The sequence below is a fragment of the Asterias amurensis genome, chromosome 12, assembly GCF_032118995.1.
Source record: "Asterias amurensis chromosome 12, ASM3211899v1".
NCBI lineage: Eukaryota > Metazoa > Echinodermata > Asteroidea > Forcipulatida > Asteriidae > Asterias > Asterias amurensis.
Window position 1 is genome coordinate 5,271,225 of NC_092659.1, and position 18,101 is coordinate 5,289,325.

Below are 18,101 nucleotides of genomic sequence, written 5' to 3' on the forward strand. Positions count from 1 at the left end.
CCAATCAGCAAATGCCCATTGGTCGTTGTAGTACCCAAAATTCTTGACTTCAAACTAGACTTAAAAGTTGATGCTTGATGAAGTATCAAAGTTAACTCTCGTTTGTGGTTGGGGTATATTTGCATTTCCCTGAGGCCGACTACTGTGTTTTACTGTAGTAGTGAGGTAACCCATGTTAACCCAGGGTAATTTAAGCCATTTGGAGTTGTATCCAAGCACAACGCCTTTCAGAGGGTAGGACGTAAGCAAATGGAAAGACAAATAAGTATCTAATATAGTTTTTGCTAATTGATAAAGTAAAAACAACAACGCACGACACCTACCAGAGACTTGACTATCCACTCCAGCATGTATCCCACTTGACGTGACCTCAGCGGCAGAGAAGCTTGCACTGTGACCTTTGACCGTCACATAGTATGTAGCAGTCAACGCCTGTAGATCAAGGTTATTAAAGGTGACCGATGTATTCTGACCAACGTTAGTGAAGGGTACTGTGTTGTCTCTAGTCTTTGGGTAGCGACGATCGGTGCCCACTGCAACCTCGTAATAGTCAACAGCCTGCTCTGTAACATGGTCTCTGGTCATCATAGCATTTCCTGAATAATAACCACCAAAAACGGTTAGTAGATCAGAAAACAAAATCAGCCTACAACAAAACAGTTTACTTAAAGCCATTTTCACACGAATGCAGTTTAGCAGGTTGTTATATTTTACAAGTTGCACATCATGTGAAACACAATGTTAGAATTATCCAAGGTCCCTGAACTCAAGTTTATCCACCCACAGTGGACAATAACATAACTGGCCTTTTAAACGAGATGCATTTGGTAAAAGTTCCCAATCATGCTAAAAATTAATCAAGGGACCCTTGCTAAATTGCTGTCGTGTAAAGAGTATATAGTGTCCATGAAGGATTTACCTGTATATTCAACCGTCTCCCGTATGGGCATTCCTTGACCAAAGCCACTCCAGCTTGCCGATATGGTGTCAGTTTCTTTCTGGTAGGTTATATCAAAGCCTGCAAGGAGACCATCGTAAACTTGACCAGGTATGAGTGGGTCTCGTTTTATGGTGATGCCATCAGAGCGGAGTGTGATGGGTATGTTCATAGCGTTGGTTGCCTGCACCACGGTGTAGTAGGTCTCTCCGTCCATCATTTCAATGAAAGTGTTTGTATCTGAAGTACGGTCTGTAACCAAAACAATTGTGAGTAAAAAATATGAACAAAGAAAGCTTCTATAGTTTTAGATATTTGTATTCAAGCCATTGGACACTTTCGAAACAGAATTTTTTTTAAAGTTCACAGATTTACAAATAACTTACAGGGTTTACAGAAGGTAATGGTGAAAGAATTCTCTTGAAATATTATTCCATGAAATGCTTTACTTTTTGAGAAAACATTAAAGCAATATAAGTTCCCGATATCGAGATTTACCGATTTATTTTAAATACATGTCATGACACGGCGAAACGTGCGGCAACAAGGGTAGGTTTTCCCGTTATTTTCTCCCGACTCCGATGATGACTGATTGAGCCTATATTTTCACAGGTTTGTTATTTTATATATAAGTTGTGATGGGCCTTGGACAATACTGTTTACCGAAAGTGTCCAAAGGCTTTAAATCAATTGGAATACTTAGTCTGACCATGCCGGTGTGAAAGGAGATTTTGTCGCCCCGGAGATTCTGTCCCCCCATATGGCGAACTATGTACAAACTTCTTTTGTTAGCGCCCTCTTTTGAATCATCCTCTTCCAGCCCTTGTTAATTTCCCATATGGGGGACAGAATCTCCGGCGGACATATTTCTCTGGGACACCGGCTGGAAACCAAATACTGCATTACCAACATTCAATCAATTTGATATAAACTTTTGTAGCCAATTATAACATTTTGTACACAAAACCCGGAACACCAAAAGGAAAGGTTTTGTAATCTTCTTCGAGAAGTAAAATATTTAGATTTTAATTTTTGTAAAAATTACCTCCTACATCCGTTAGCGGCTGAATTTCCACTCCGTCAATTCTATAAATAGCCCACTCGTACTCTCTGATTGGACAAGGGTCACCACTGAAATCCCAAGAAGCACTTAATTCAGTCAAAGATGTCTGGAAGTCAAGGTCATGGAGGTCATTGGAAGTGACTCCATCTTTGATTATGAAAGGTCTAAGCGGCTGAAGTCCGGCACTGAATCGACTGACGAAGATGCCGTTTGAGACTGCCATGCTGGTCAGACCAGCTTCATTGTATCCTCTCACTGACGCATAGACTCTTCGCACACTACTTAGATCAAGATTGGTTATCAGCTCTGAAGTCTGGTACCTATCCACCTCATAAAACGATTTGATCTGAGTTCCTCCCGGTGTGGTGCCCAATGCTACTTCATATTTAGTGATCTGAGTATCTTCATCTTTGAAAGGTTCCCAGAGGATCTGAATCTGGGTGATGGACTCCAAACACTCTCCATCCAGCTCTAAGCAGTCATCTGTGTTACTGCAATCCCAGCTTGGCTGCCTCTCTAGATCGTTCTGGTTCAATTTATGAACACCAGGAAGTTCCACCACAACACCATACGAGGGCGGGGTGTCATCAATTTCAATGGGTCCAGAGAAGGCGAATGTACTCTGGCTGACGGCGTTAAAAGCCTCGATGGTGACATAGTACAGTTTGTTATGCATCAAGTCCAGACCTGAAAATGAAAGAATTTAATAAAACCCGTCTCTTGATTAAAGATACTACTGCATTATTGGTCTACTTCAAAACAGGATGCCCGCGAAAAAAAAAAAAAAAATTCATACATAGCAAAGCCAACACAGGAAACAAAAGCAAATAATTGTTTATGATCAAGTTAGGTTCTGAATTTATTATAAAAGGTAAGACAAAAATAGTAAGAAACTTAGTAAGTAAATAGTAAACTTGTGGGTACGACTATGTGTAAATCTCTTTTGTAGGTGGGAGTGTTGGCTCTGAAAAGAGCTGGACTGGTCTCGACGTTTCCAACATTAAACCTGCTCGTTTTCAGGAGAGTTTTAAGACGAACAGTTTTAGGAAAAACTTGAAAGAGGAAATTGTTGCTAAAAAAAACCTTTTATCTTAGCAGTTCTTACCTGTGGCACTGTAGTGCGTCATATAACCAGGCAATTTGTCTGACACAAACACATCATGCAGACCCTCTGCAGTCCCGACAAGAAACCTTACAGACTCAATTCCTGACTCGTCATCTAAGAAATCAGTCCAGCTGCACTTGAGGGCGCTGTTTGCATGTAAGAAAGATGGGCACATGACCTGCCAGAGGGAGAACAAGTTATAGAGTTATATTTCTGTATCTATGGTCCCGTCGCGTTTGTGCCACAACATCACCGTTGCGCCCTCCAATTCTTATAAAAATATATTATTCTATATAAAAAGTAGTAAGCCATTATGACAGCTCATAAATGGCCCTTTTCGAATCACCGGCTTCGGCTTTGGATTCGTCTTCAGGCTCCATCCTCTCAATCGTCTGAAACCCTGAGCACGTACGCAAAGCACGCGCAATTGTAAAAACAATTCTGCAGGTCCAAGCTAGTCTGAGCCTAACCTGACCAAAGCCGTGGTTTCGAAAGGGTCCTTAGAACAACCAAGGCCCAATTTCATAGAGCTGCTCAGCACAACAAATTGCTAAGCATGAAATTTCCTCCTTGATAAAAATAGGATCGCCAACCAAATTTCCACATCATTGTAAGGAAAAGCAAACAACAGCTGAATACCAGTAGCAAGCAATATGCAACAAATTGTATGCAAAGTTTTTTGTTGTCCAGCAATTTGGCCCTGTGCAGCAGCCACTATTTATACACTGTTTGCACCCAGGATACATACCTGACCAACATCTGGCGGTGTGGTATCTACAGTTAAACTGGTTGTATAAACTGTTTGCGTCAGTCCAACACTGTTGATGGCATGGACAGTCAGAATATTCGGCAAACCTGACATCAAAATAATAATTTGTATTATTAAAAGAACAATCTCCAATCTCCAATACTTAGGATAACACTTTTTCTTAAATCTGGAAAAACAATTATTCATAAAGTTTTTGAAAGGTTTTATTTTGTTCTAACTTCTTATGCTTTTAAATTACCTTCGTAAGTAGGTTTCACCTCAGACGAAGGAACATAGGACTTGTTTGTTTGAGTCAGAGGAAACACATCACTAGCTCCTGCATACTGTCCCACGGTAAAGTATGCTGCAATGAGGTTACTCTCCGAATCCTCCACTTCCCACATCGCATCGATAGAGTCTACAAATGACTGATAAAGCTTCACACCACCAAAGCCCTGAAGTAAACGGGTACAAAATAAAAGATCTGACCATGACAGGTTGTATGTGCGGCACCTAAATGTAGCCGGACCTAAATGTAGCCCCAAACATGTACCTAAATGTAGCCCGGACCTAAATGTAGACCCAAACATGTACTTAAATGTAGCCCGGACCTAAATGTAGCCCCAAACATGTACTTAAATGTAGCCCGGACCTAAATGTAGCCCCAAACATGTACCTAAATGTAGCCCGGACCTAAATGTAGACCCAAACATGTACTTAAATGTAGCCCGGACCTAAATGTAGCCCCAAACATGTACCTAAATGTAGCCCAGACCTAAATGTAGACCCAAACATGTGCTTAAATGTAGCCCGGACCTAAATGTGGCCCCAAACATGTAACTTAATGTAGCCCGGACCTAAATGTAGCCCCAAACATGTACCTAAATGTAGCCCGGACCTAAATGTAGCCCCAAGCATGTACCTTAATGTAGCCCGGACCTAAATGTAGCCCCAAACATGTAACTTAATGTAGCCCGGACCTAAATGTAGCCCCAAGCATGTACCTTAATGTAGCCCGGACCTAAATGTAGCCCCAAACATGTACCTAAATGTAGCCCGGACCTACATTTAGGGCTCAGGCTACATTTAGGTGCCGTGCAGTCGTCTTAACAAAAATAAAATAAAAATAGTGTCTTGTACAATTACGGGCATATCGGCATCTCAGTGACGCCCCCAGTGCTGTAACATACAGTATTTCCTGCAAAGTATGTGAAACTACGTTTTAATTATGAGACACATGACCGTAATGTAAAGCAGCTCTTGTGCTGATTTTTGTATCCTGGATAAAGATTGAAAAAAATAAAAAATAAAAATAAAATAAAATAAATAAACATACCACTTTATAGCACCAATGGTTGACAAGGTGCTGTGGCGCAATATGCTGCCAACTTTATAAAACTATCACTAAAACAATCACATTAGGAAAATATCAAACATATGTCATTGGTTGTTCTTAAACATTTCCACTCACCAAATCCACAGTTGCATCATATTGACCAAAGTCAGTGATGTTAATGTTTGGCGGTGTAACATCTACCGTGAACCCATTGGAGACAGTTTCTAAGACATTGTCACCATTGGTGATGGCACGGACAGTGCTGTAATACGTCACACCATGCTGGAGAGGAAGTGGAGACTGTGCCTTGCCAAGACCAGCAAGACCTGTTTAACACAAAATATGAAATACATGGAAATATTTTCTTGTTACCTGTTTTTTCCCCCATATATTTTTCATATTTCTTCAATATTCAGTCTTTAAAAACATCAAAACACACTGCAACAACTACTTAAAATGTATAAAAGAAACATATGAAAACATTAGAGACATAGCAAAATATATGCATAGGGAATGCCCAAAAGCGAACCAACTCACTTTCCAAAAGAGCAATATCCCTTAATAAAGGGTTTGTCTTGCCTCCTTGTTTGTAGTCTGTCTGTCTGTCTAGGCAGTATCTTCTACAAGCCTTGGGCTAACTGTCAGCCCCATACTCTCTTTATTTTGTTTTATAACCGTTTCCCCCACAATTCCTCTTTGCTTATTAATTTGCTTATATGCACGTAAGATTTTGTATACGTTATATCTGGAGAATAGTATGTAAGGAATAATTGCAAAGCACATAATTTGTGAAGGTTATTTAGCAGAGGAAGAATCAAACAGTCTGGATATGATTACCTGGTATATCAGGGTCACTTCCAGGCACTACTCCATCTGAGGTCAAAGGTTGGATGTCCTCTCCTCCAGGGGTCGTACCGACTGCCCACTCATAGGAAGATATACCATGCAACTGGCTCTATAAAAACAAATTATAAATTTCAATAATTAACGGCACTGGACACAATATTGGTTATTACTAAAAATATAATTGTTATTATTTATTATTATTATTTATTCGACCAATACAAGGTACAAAAAACAAGTTACAATAGCACAAGACAGAATATTAACGGAAAAACAACAATTATAAAAAAGCAATAAATAAGGAAAATAAATACATAGTTAAATAAAATAATAAATAAGGTTAAACTGAATTATATAAAGTAAATTATTTGAAAAAGTAAGCATAACAAATTACTTTGTAACCAGCAATGGAGACCTGCTGATAGTATAAAACAATGTGAGAAACGGCTCCCTCTGAAATAACGTATAGTTTTTTGAGAAAGAGGTATTTCTCACTCAAATAATAAAATACTTCAGCTGAGCCCTAATTATGCATCTGTAAGCACACAACAGAACGCTACAAGGATGTTTTCTTTAATTTTTCTTGCAAATTCGATGACAAATTGAGTCCAAAATGTTAAAGCCATTGGACCCTTTCGGTAAACAGTGTTGCCCACGGCCCACACTTTGTGTACCACAACTTCTATATCAAATAACAAACCTGTGAAAATTTAGGCTCAATCGGTCATCGGAGTCGGGAGAAAATAACAGGAAAACCCACCCTTGTTTCCGCACGTTTCGCCGTGTCATGACATGTGTTTAAAATAAATCCGTAATTCTCGTTAACGAGAATTTGTATTGTTTTGCTGTTTTCTCAAAAAGTAAAGCATTTCATGGAATAATATTTCAAGAGAAGTCTTTCACCATTGCCTTCTGTAAACCCTGTAAGTTATTTGTAAATCTGTGAACTTTTATTTTTTTTCTGAACCGAAAGGGTCCAATGACTTTAACACAGGTTTTTCTTATTTATGTTGGGATACACCAAGTGAGAGTACTGACATTTGACAATTTATATGAAACGTGTCCAGTGCCTAAACCTAACTGGTTTGGACTAGGTTTAACTGTGTTCAACTAGGTTGAAATTATAAACCAGTTGGTTTCTGTCCATTTTCCATATTAAACCAACTGGTTTTAACTGTGTTTAACTAATTTATCAACTGGTTTCCACTAGTTCCAGTTAAACCCAGTTTAACTAGGTTCAACTGGAATTTCGACCTGGGTTGTCAGGTTGCATCTTAAACATGGTTGTGTGTGACCCCTGACTGTTGGATGGGGTTAAATGGCCTCTGAATGGCATGCCGATCAAAGATGTTGGCAAAAATGGGGTTAAGATAGCTCAGCTTTTACATAGAGCACGGGATTCCTACGGAGGTAGCATGTTCAAGTCTTTCCTAGTTAAAGGTTCTTTGTTCAAACCCAAAACATCACAAAATCTTCAAATCACAATAACTTAAAAAAGTATTTTAAGTTACTATTGGTATCCCAATCTTACCTCAAAATCATCGAACCAAATAGTTACAGTGGTTCTCTCTTGTTGAGAGTCTGTATCGTGAAGCATGGCCGGTCCATCTGTTACATAACCTGTAATGGACAACGTTGAAACAAGAACAAGTAATCACTTAGCAAAAATGTTGATCAAAGATAACAGTGGATTCTCATATTAGCGCACACACCCGTCACTTAGTGACGGTCAAGGCGCTTTAACATACAGTATTTCCATGCAAGGTATGCCGGACTATGTTTGAATTATGAGACCTTACGCCTTATACATTATCACCATGGTTTAGAAGATGCTGTGGCGCACAATGCATGGACAAACCAGGAAAACTGGGGCGAACCCCTTTTCCTTTTCAGTACAGTGTGCATTCTTTCATGTGTGTTACAAGCTTTACGTTATTAAATCCGAAGAATTAAGCATTCAAGTATCTTGCTTTTGAGCAAAAGTATCACGGCCGGGACTCAAACCAAAACTCCGCTGACAAAGACAATAGCTCGATTCTGATGCTCTTCACCGCTAGGCCAAACTATTAAGTTGTTGACTGCACAGGAAGTTCACCGTTTCTGCAAATTATTGTCAACATTACTTTAGAGAAAAAATGAATGCACAGTTAAGCAGGTGATTTTCTGATGTTGTCAAGGGGTTTAACTAAAGTTATAAGACTAGTCTTATCTCGAGTTAGGATGTGTTACTAGTCCGTAGTCTTTGTGAATTCGACCCGTTTACATGCGGCTGCACAACCCTCCCTCAACAATTGTGTTTGCTTAAAGTCAAATACCTGTTTGATCCTCTTCTACGACTCTGATTGGCGAGGAGCAAATGACGTCACTGAAAGCCCCCGCACCATTCTCACTTTTCACGCATACGTAATAGACAGGTCGGCAGTTCGCAGTAAACTCTTCATCATTACACGTTGATTGGTCAGTGAGTTGGAGGTTAAGGTCCAGTAAGACACCATTATTTTTTGACCCTATGGCTATGAACGGTTTGATGTCTTCAGTGTCTATAAAAAAGTAAATGAGGGTTGAATAAAAATAACCAATTTGTTGAACTATCAGAGGAAACAGAAAACTCGATCTGATTTAATTTGAAGATACGATTGCAATTACATTAGACAAGTTTAGACCCAAACCCTGTACAAAACTTCAAACGAGAAAGATTAAAGAAAGACTTTTCTTAGTTTCGTTTTCAATTAATTCAGGAAACTTTGACATCTACTCAAATTCAAAGCACAGTTTAATTAAAAACAATCTAAACATGTCTAGCGCCCTTTTTGTTTAAAAATGAAAAGAAAAGAAAACAAAACAAAAAGGAGGTGGCGTTTCAAAAGGAAGCGAGCATGGAGCTAAACCAGTTTGTTTTATATAAAATGTTGCCTTATGTCTTACTTGGAGATGTTCCAACCGCGACCCAGTAGTTCTTAATACCACTTTGACCATCCACTCCAAGCCATGAAGCCTTAATGGTAGAGAGGCTGTTCTGGAACAGGTATCTGTTGATGACTTCTTCAGTCTCTCCATCTAGGTTCCCACCTCGTACGTATCTCATCTTAACAAACAATACAAAATATGGATCAGGATCGTCAAGATGCTCCGTGAAAAAAAACTTCAAGCAAACTCAAATGGGACACCAACTACTTTTGAAACTTTACATTTATAATTAGAATATTTTTCTTTTGAAAAGTTGAGTGTTTTGTTAAAATTGTGATCTGCTTAAAAATGTCGACGAATATCACATATTATTTAACTTAATTTATTTATATAGATTATTTATAATTGTCACTTAAACATGGCAATCAGATAACATTCTTCACTCACCACAGGTGGAGTAGTGTCTACCCTGATACCACTGGTCTCATGGGATGTTATCAGTTTAGCCTGGTTTCGAGCCTTGATTCGTGTGATATAGACGGCACCTGCACGAAGTGACAATCCACTTTGCACGTGGGATTTGGCAGTAACGTCTAGTATCGGCTCAAAAGTATTTGGATCCAAATCTGAAAGAGTGGAAGATTGTGCTGAGAAATACATAGGTAAGAATTTGATATAGGATTTGAGGCATTGCATGGTGAGGTATCAATGTATATTTGGTTTGCGGTAACACCGTGTGTATCTACTTGCCAGGTAGAGTTTGTTCTTTAGAGAACTGTCTTGCTTTATTCTACTGCCACGGAGTAGATAATCGGAGGTTTGAGAGACTTCTCAGTTCTGAAATTGATCTTGCCAAAAGTTGGGTGAGTCATTTGTTTTTGTTTCGGTCTAACATAACAAGAAATGAAAACAGATGGACAACACGAATAATGGATTGGCAACCAAGAACAGGGAAAAGGAAAAGAGGTAGACAGAGAAGAAGATGGAGAGGTGACATGAGGGTTTATGCAGGAACAACATGGATCAGAACTGCAAGGAATGAAAATGAATGGATCTTACACTGGATGAACACCTCTTACACTTGATGAACACAGCATAAATGAAAAACACTAAAACATGGTTGGTAGTTTCACACGGTAATACTAAAATAGACATGCTAACAAAGATCAAATATAAGTTTAAAGACAATTAAAAACAAAACCGGGCTATAGCCAGATAAGAAATAGTTCCAAAATACTACGATAAAAATTCAACTATTGCAAAAGTTTGAGTGTGAACAAAAAAGATATGCACAAGATTTAACTTTTTTTAAAGACAGAACACAAAAAACAAAAACAAAAGTTTTACAGACAATTAAAAACAAAACCGGGCTATGCAGCCAGATAAGAAATAGTACCAAAATCCTACGATAAAAATTCAACTAGCAAAAGTTTGAGTAGAACAAAAAAGATATGCACAAGATGTAACTTTTTTAAAAGACAGAACACACAATGCTAGACACAATCGACAAAAAAACTGGATTGCTGGAATAGATAAGATTAACAACTAATCACAAAAGACAAATAGATACAAATACATAACCTGGTATAAAATTGAGAGAGAAAAAAACCCGCTAGTGTACAAATTTAAAGAATCCTTAAAATTAATGATTAGTGGATTTTCTAAATCTGGCTGTTCTGCAGAGTGGTGGAACTAACCCTTTTAGTGGTTGATTTTATTTCACTACAGTGCTAGTGCTTGAAGCAAGAACAAATTTAGCTGGACAATTTTAATAATGCGTGAGACTCCATCCCTCCGCCGATTATTAGTGAAGAACTAAATAATCTTTTTAAAATACGTTTTCATCAACTAAAAAAGAGATTTAAATGTTTCGTTTTATACAATTTCCTTTTAATAAATAGATAAAACTTTACCTGCTGGGAAAATCTTTTGTTTTATACCATGTCGCATTTCGTAAATGGCCAACTCAAACATCGCAATGCCGGATTCTTCATCAAAGTAGTCCCAGTGAACAGCAAGGCTATCACTGTGTGTCTGTAGCAAATAAACAAGGAATTTAATTCAGACAATATCACCAAGACGTACAGTTTGTGTTTTGGGGTTATGTCTAGCCTAAACTTGGGAACAAGTAGTTAAATGTCTGTCACGGTGATTGCGTTCCGACGCTCTCCGCCACCACCACGATTCGACAATCAATGCGACAAACCATTAACAACCTGTCCACAAGTCTACGTCGAGCCCAGATCTTGATTTCCAAAAGCACCAAGATCCATCTTATAATTGTTTTCAGTGCAACATATTAACTTGTATTGTGACATCTCACTTACTTTAGTAATTATGATTGATTCAAACTTTAAGATCACCTCAACATTAATCTTATCTTTTTAGAAAAGGTGAGTAAGGAGATTTGGTGAGTTAACAAAATATGTTAAAACCAACCTGGAAGTCTGCATCTTGTCCAACAACAAGCCCGTCTCCAAGGGATCGTAGCATGGGAGGAGTCAAATCCACCAGGAATCCATTGGTTGGAGTATCAATATGATTGACAGCCTGGTTGATTGTACGTAGGTTAATGTACACCTGATCCTTGTGGTGTAGATGGAAATGATGCCACTCAATTAAAGAGACGTCATTACCAACTGACTCGGCTTCATGGATAACCTCAAAGTCATTGGTTGCATTTTCACTGACAAAATGAATAAAATCAATTAAATTTATTGATAATTTTTTTAATTTTTTAATTTTTTATCTGTGTCTAAATGTGTTAATATTGAATTTCATAATAGCCCCAGCTGGTATCTAACTAGGTTGCTTACATGCTATTAATAAACATGTTTGTTCATTGGGGGTTGTGCTTGTTTTTATGCCCTGCTTTTTTCAATGTTTCCATTTCCTGTGTTTTTTGGTGCTTTATAGTTTTTATAGACTGTGTAATTGTTTAAATTTCTTCTGTGTATTGATGTTTTGTACCGACTGTAACCACTGCGAAATTCAGCCTTCGGGCTGCAATATGGTTTGAATAAACTATAAATCGGACTTCTTTTGTGCCTTAAACTCAAGACAAACATGTTTTAGTTACTCATTTATCTTTATCTTCAGCGCAATTAAAACATTGTGACAAATGTTTTTAAGGTTCCTTTTTAAATAAGATGTTTTAATTATTTTCGATACCTTTGCATTGTTAACACTTTTAAAAGACGTTAATAACTGCCCCTTTAACCTTGAGTAGATAAGGCGTGAGATCTTTTCTTCCACCGTTAAAAAACCACCCCCTGATAAGCCCACCTAGTATTCACTGCCCACTTTTATATCCATTTCACCCAGTAAGTTCTTCCAGACCAGGTTTCTGTCCAGTCTGGAGTTGATAGTATTAAGTTACTGAAGCGGTTAGGAATAACAGCTTACTGAGCCATGTTGAATTAAAATAAACCAATTTCGAAAATAATTGAATTGAATTGTATGGTTTACTGATGTGGGTTCTTCACTGTTAAACTCACATTTTGTAAACTTCTTCTCTTCACATGAACCTACCTGTCATCGTGCTTGCGGTAAATTGAGACTTGGTAGTCTTCGATACCAGACTCAGGGTCAGAGAATCCCTGCCACTGAGCTGATACTGTGGCTGGTTTGGAAGAGAATTCCAGGTCCATTGGGCCTGGAAGGAGGCCGTCGTAGACGCTTCCTTGGACGGGTGGAGTTAGATCAACAGTCACTGGTAGAACATAGGAGCAACATTTTAATTTATTTAAAAAAAAATATAAAAATAGAATAAGCTGTCGCAAATAACTTACCAAACAAAAGGACCAATGGTATAAAAGCAAAAACAAAAAATTAAAAGCCGACGTTTCGAACCTAGAAGAGTCTTTCTCAAAGGCTTGACAACATGAAAAGATTACAAATGAACAAGTAATTCATATAAGCAGTTAAGTGGTAATACCTGCTTAAAAATAGCAAGCTTTCAGAGAAGTGGTGAGAAAATGTACCTCTATTTATTTTTACACAATTTAAATTGTTTTGCGTTTGAATTTCTTCCTGGTGTCTGGTCGAGAAAAAAACTGTTATAAATATATCACCTTTGTGTCAAGGTTTTGTTTAATTTTTTGAGTAGGAGGAGATTTGTTTATTTCAAATATTTGAACTTTTCTGAGGGTCACTTTCTGTTGGCACCATATAGAGAAAACCTTTCATGAGTCTGGCAGGATTAACGAAATACTAAGAAAACACCAGTTTCTTCTATGTAAGATAAGGAATTATCTGCATTTAGATTAGCATAAATGCAGTGGGTTAATTGTAAACTGACCTCCATTTGATGAAGCCGAAACATTCAACTTGTCATAACCACCGTGGAATGCTACAAGCGTTGAGTAGTAGGTCTCGCCGTGCTGGAGGGTGACATACCCGGAGCAGGTCCCATGCTCTCGGCGAGACACTTTGACAAAGTTCACGACGTTGCTTGTTAGCGGTTGGGTTCCAACGGCCCACAGGTACGAGGAAATACCTGAATCAGGATCAAACCAGTTGTACCAGTTTCCACAAATCTGTTTAAAGAAGTGAACTCATCGGATTAACAATCAGATCATACACTGATGCCCAATACTGTTTTTAAAAGACTTTCTTTCTCGAAAATTATGTCCTTTCAGAGGGAGCCGTTTCTCACAATGTTTTTTTAATTATCAACCTCTCCCCATTACTCGTTACCAATTGAGGTTTTATGCTAATAATTATTTTGAGTAATTACCAATAGTGTCCACTGCCTTTAATTAAACCTTGACAAGATATCAAAAATGTCCCTAAAAGGAATTCCCTGCTTACCTCATTCCTGTCTTTAGTGAACACAAGATCTCGTCCAGCATAAGGTCCATCGAATAAGTCTCCAGCAATTGGTGGTGTGTCATCAACTAATATTGGTTCATCAGCGTGATCTACAGTTCGAAGGTCAACTACGGAGAAGAAAAAATGAAAAAGGAATGACCGGCAATTCGATTGTGACTTGGATTAAACAGGAGTAAACCAAGTCAACCTTAAACATCATTAACTATCCATTCCTAATAATATACCCACAGCACTGCTAGGAAAAATATGATTTATGTTAATTATTTTAGAACCGCGTTGGCCAAAAATGGTGTTGTCCAGCTTGGCACTTTATTCTGGAATAATCTGGATGACTCTTTTAAATCATAACTTTATCTTATTTGCTAGAAAACTAAACACTTGTTGTTTTAATCCATCCTTATTTACTGTATGTGAGTTTGTATATTAAGGGAATAATAACGGCCTTATTATTTGTCTTACACTCGTTTATATCCCATCTTTTCAAGTATGTCTGGCGTTTTGCCTGTCCGTCCATATAGGCTTGGGAACAAATGTTGCTTCAACCCGGACCTAGATGTTGTCGTTTGTTTAAAGTTCACTTTTGTATCACTTTATAATCTGTAACAATAAACCATCTGGGCCCAATTTCATGGCTCTGCTTACCGCCGAATTCTGTGCTTACGATCACGATTCCCGGCTTACGTGCAAGCGCCGAATTTCTGCGCTAGCCTTGTAAGCGTAGAATGCCTATTAACGTGGAGTACGCACGCGCAGAAGCCAGAATTTGCCGCTAACCCGTGAAATTCGCTTGCCGTAAGCACAGAATTCCCTGCTTCCGTAAGCGCCGATTCTGTGCTAACGGTAAGCAGAGCCATGAAATTGGGCCCTGATCATTTGTTATTGACACCAGGGCCCAATTTCATAGAGCTGCTAAGCACAAAAATTTGCGTAGCATGACATCTCCTTGATAAAAACAGAATAACCAACCAATTTTCCATCTGTTGCATATTGCTTGTTACTGGTATTCAGCTGTTGTTGACTTATTCTGAAGTTCACGTGGAAATGTAATCATGTTTTTATCAAGGTAGAAACTTCACGATAAGCTCGATTTTTGTGCTCAGCAGCTCTATGAAGTTGGGCCCAGTACACAAATTCATCATTTTCCTGTGCATATGTATTGGACTTCTCATGTTAACTTTGTACCATTATTGACAGCTCTGACGATCAGCCAGCATGGTATGCCATTTGGAATCTTGAAGTTGATGATGAGTTGTTGAGTAACAGCGAGGGTTTCCCAGTCATGCAGAGATATATCCCTAGGTGTTCTTCCGGCTGCAACGTGGTACTCAAACAGGTAAGACTCGGGATCTCTGTAAACAATTCAATAATACATTGTGGTTTATAACTTGATTTTGGTCACTATAACTTTCATAATTTGGCAGATTTCAAAATGCCACAGAACTCCAACATACACCAAATTAAAGCTTAGAGTTTGGCCTTTCGATACACTTATGAAACTCCAGGAGTGAACGGGTCAGATGTTTCGATATAACAGTTTCACTTTGTTTTTGTCAGTGACATTGGAGTTTGGAAGTGATTTTCCTTTGATGATAGGGGAAGACATGGACGGTGTAACCCATCATTGTGAAATGTAATTGTGAGTATTACAAACCGTTCAGGAGGTAAAGTTTTTACAAGCAATGTGAAAGCTCGGAATAAAATTTCTTTGATGATTGGGAAAGCCATGACTGTGTAACCAACCATTTTTCTTATAGGGTTGTCAGTATGATTGCGTAATCACATCTTGTATATATATATATATATGTATTAGATCTTAGATTGAAAATTTATCTCAAGCTTTTTATTAACTTGCTGTCATTTTTGGGGGAAAACAAATACTTACCCTGCCACCACTTGCAATCCGATTCTACCAATAGAGGAATCATAAGTGATGTTATTAATGCCGTCAACTATTGGCGGAGTGTTATCAATGATGAGGGGCGTGCTGTGACATACAGTCAGTGCCATCGGGCCTCCAAACTCCACCTTATTCAGAGCACGTACGCTGATAAAATATGCACCATCTAAAGGTTCATACAAAATAGACAAAAACTTGTGGTTGTGGTTTACATCAATTACCATCTTTCCCCCTTTTTTTAAAATCTCAATTTGATTTCCTTTCAACTTGCTCTATATTATTGCTGTTTTGTAGTACTTTTGTAATTTTGGGGGTTGAACAAAGAATTGACTAGAGTGGGATTCGAACCAACGACCTCCGGATTAACGTGCCGGAGGTCGTTGGTTCGAATCCCACTCTAGTCAATTCTTTGATCAACCCCAAAAATCATTTCAAAATTTACCCAGTCAGTTTCCCTTGTGGTTTATATTGATATTTTTGTAATTGTAACTTTGTAATGTGCAATTTTGTATCTTTTAACTTTGTACACATTGAGTTGATTTTAGCATTTGGGCCGCCTGTTTCAGTTTTTAATGGGTCGATAATATATTTACCAGAAATATATAAATAAAACTATGCTGGAGGATTGCATGGTTTATACAAATTATCTTTCTGATCTACATGTATTGTCTTCTTATACACCTGGCAGAGAAGGTCTGCGGTCCTCCTCTGATAAATCCCTTCTCTGTGAGCAAAGGCCTTCTCGATCTGCCGGCTCCAAGTCTTTTTCTCTGGCTGGGCCGAAGGAATGGAATGAATTACCTAAACTGATCAGGGAATCATCTTCTACAGCCATTTTCAAAAAACACCTCAAAACCTACTTTTTCAGTCAGCCTCGTCATTAATCCTTTGCTGTTTTGTTCATCTTTCTTTCTTTGCTTTGTTCTTGTTTTATTCATTGTTCAGCGCTTTAATCTGTGTTAAAGGCGCTATATAAATACCTATATTATTATTATACAAAACGTAGGCAGTTGAAATAATATGTTTCTTTCCATAATATTGATTATGTGAATTTCTACCTGGAAGGTTGACGTTGACTACCAGTCCCTGGTGGTGCCATTGTGATTCATCAAACAGGTGTGCATGAGGATCAATATGGCTGCTGACGTTATCATTACACACGCTGTAACCAATGGACCAGGTGTAGCCATGGATACCAGTCTCGTTATCATGGATACCGTCCCAGTTTGCTGAAATATGGAGGAAAAAAACAAAAACGAAAACACTTTCTATGACAACTTCTGCTACAAAAAACATAGTTTACAAATGGGAGAAAGTGACAGAGTGATCTGAAGTTACTGTTTATTATTATTTAATATGGGATTTGAGGCGTTGCGTGGTGAGGTTTAAATTTAATTACTACTTGCCAGGTAGAGTTTGTTCTTTAAAGAACTCCGCAGAGTAGAATTTCAAAATTCGGGAGAACTGTACTGCTTTTTAACTACTACCTGGGCGGAAGGTCATCGTCTGTCTGTCTCCTGACGATGACTAGAACAAGCTAGTCGAAATGCTGAGACAAATTAAAGCCATTGGACACTTCCGGTTAACAGTATTGTCCAAAGGCCCACACTTCGTGTATCACAACTTATATATAAAATAAACCTGTGAAAATTTAGGCTCAATCGGTCATCGGAGTCGAGAGAAAATAACGAGGAAAACCCAGCCCTGTTTCCGCACGTTTCGCAATGTCGTGACATGTGTTTAAAATAAATCCGAAATTCTTGATGTCGAGAATTGATAATTGTTTTAATGTTTTCTCAAAAAGTAAAGCATTTCATGGAATAATATTTCAAGAGAAGTCTTTCACCATTACCTTCTGTAAACCCTGTAAGTTATTTGTAAATCTGTGAACTTTTATTTTGTTTTCTGTGCCGAAAGTGTATAATGGCTTTAAGAACTCACTCCGCAGTAGTTAAGTTAATAACGAAATAAAAACAGTACTAAAAATAAAAATAATAAGTAGGATTTGAAACTTTGCATGGTGGAAATACGATATGGAAAGGTTTGCGGTAACACCATGTAATGACTATCTATAATGAGTTGGGGCGGTTCTAATGAGTTGGGGTGGTTCTAATGACTTGGGGTGAGTTGAAACCAACGGTCCTTTCCATAAAAATAATAAGACTTGTGATACGCATGTATCCACCCTGCTGGGTGTTCAAGGCGCAGAAATATTTGTTTATTTTGTTTTCAAAGAATGATTAGTCTTGATCTATTTGGTCTTGTTACCTGCCATGTATGTATTGCTTCTTGTATACAGCATGTCCATCAATTCCATTTCGCCATTGAAGACAGTCATTGAACCAGGCCCATCGATAATGTATCTAACAAAATGAAAAGAAACCCAGACGATTTTAAACGGGGGTCTCAAATGAGACTCATTCTCCAAACTG

The 18,101-nt window shown here is 38.2% G+C and overlaps 1 protein-coding gene across 1 annotated transcript in view; it reads right to left on the bottom strand.

Moving 5' to 3' along the window:
• Positions 1-18,101, bottom strand: part of LOC139945370 (uncharacterized) — a 152,515-nt gene that overhangs the window by 37,022 nt on the left and 97,392 nt on the right. The window contains exons 85-105 of the mRNA XM_071942719.1: positions 17,938-18,032; positions 16,728-16,898; positions 15,655-15,835; positions 14,955-15,121; positions 13,752-13,879; positions 13,240-13,477; positions 12,471-12,651; positions 11,379-11,625; positions 10,853-10,973; positions 9,387-9,565; positions 8,958-9,117; positions 8,348-8,572; positions 7,564-7,652; positions 6,027-6,144; positions 5,325-5,515; positions 4,113-4,308; positions 3,854-3,960; positions 3,106-3,283; positions 1,983-2,687; positions 920-1,189; positions 324-596 (exon numbers count right to left, since the gene is read on the bottom strand). Coding sequence (XP_071798820.1) covers positions 324-596; positions 920-1,189; positions 1,983-2,687; positions 3,106-3,283; positions 3,854-3,960; positions 4,113-4,308; positions 5,325-5,515; positions 6,027-6,144; positions 7,564-7,652; positions 8,348-8,572; positions 8,958-9,117; positions 9,387-9,565; positions 10,853-10,973; positions 11,379-11,625; positions 12,471-12,651; positions 13,240-13,477; positions 13,752-13,879; positions 14,955-15,121; positions 15,655-15,835; positions 16,728-16,898; positions 17,938-18,032 — 4,220 coding nt within the window. The remainder of the gene's footprint in view (positions 1-323; positions 597-919; positions 1,190-1,982; positions 2,688-3,105; positions 3,284-3,853; positions 3,961-4,112; positions 4,309-5,324; positions 5,516-6,026; positions 6,145-7,563; positions 7,653-8,347; positions 8,573-8,957; positions 9,118-9,386; positions 9,566-10,852; positions 10,974-11,378; positions 11,626-12,470; positions 12,652-13,239; positions 13,478-13,751; positions 13,880-14,954; positions 15,122-15,654; positions 15,836-16,727; positions 16,899-17,937; positions 18,033-18,101) is intronic.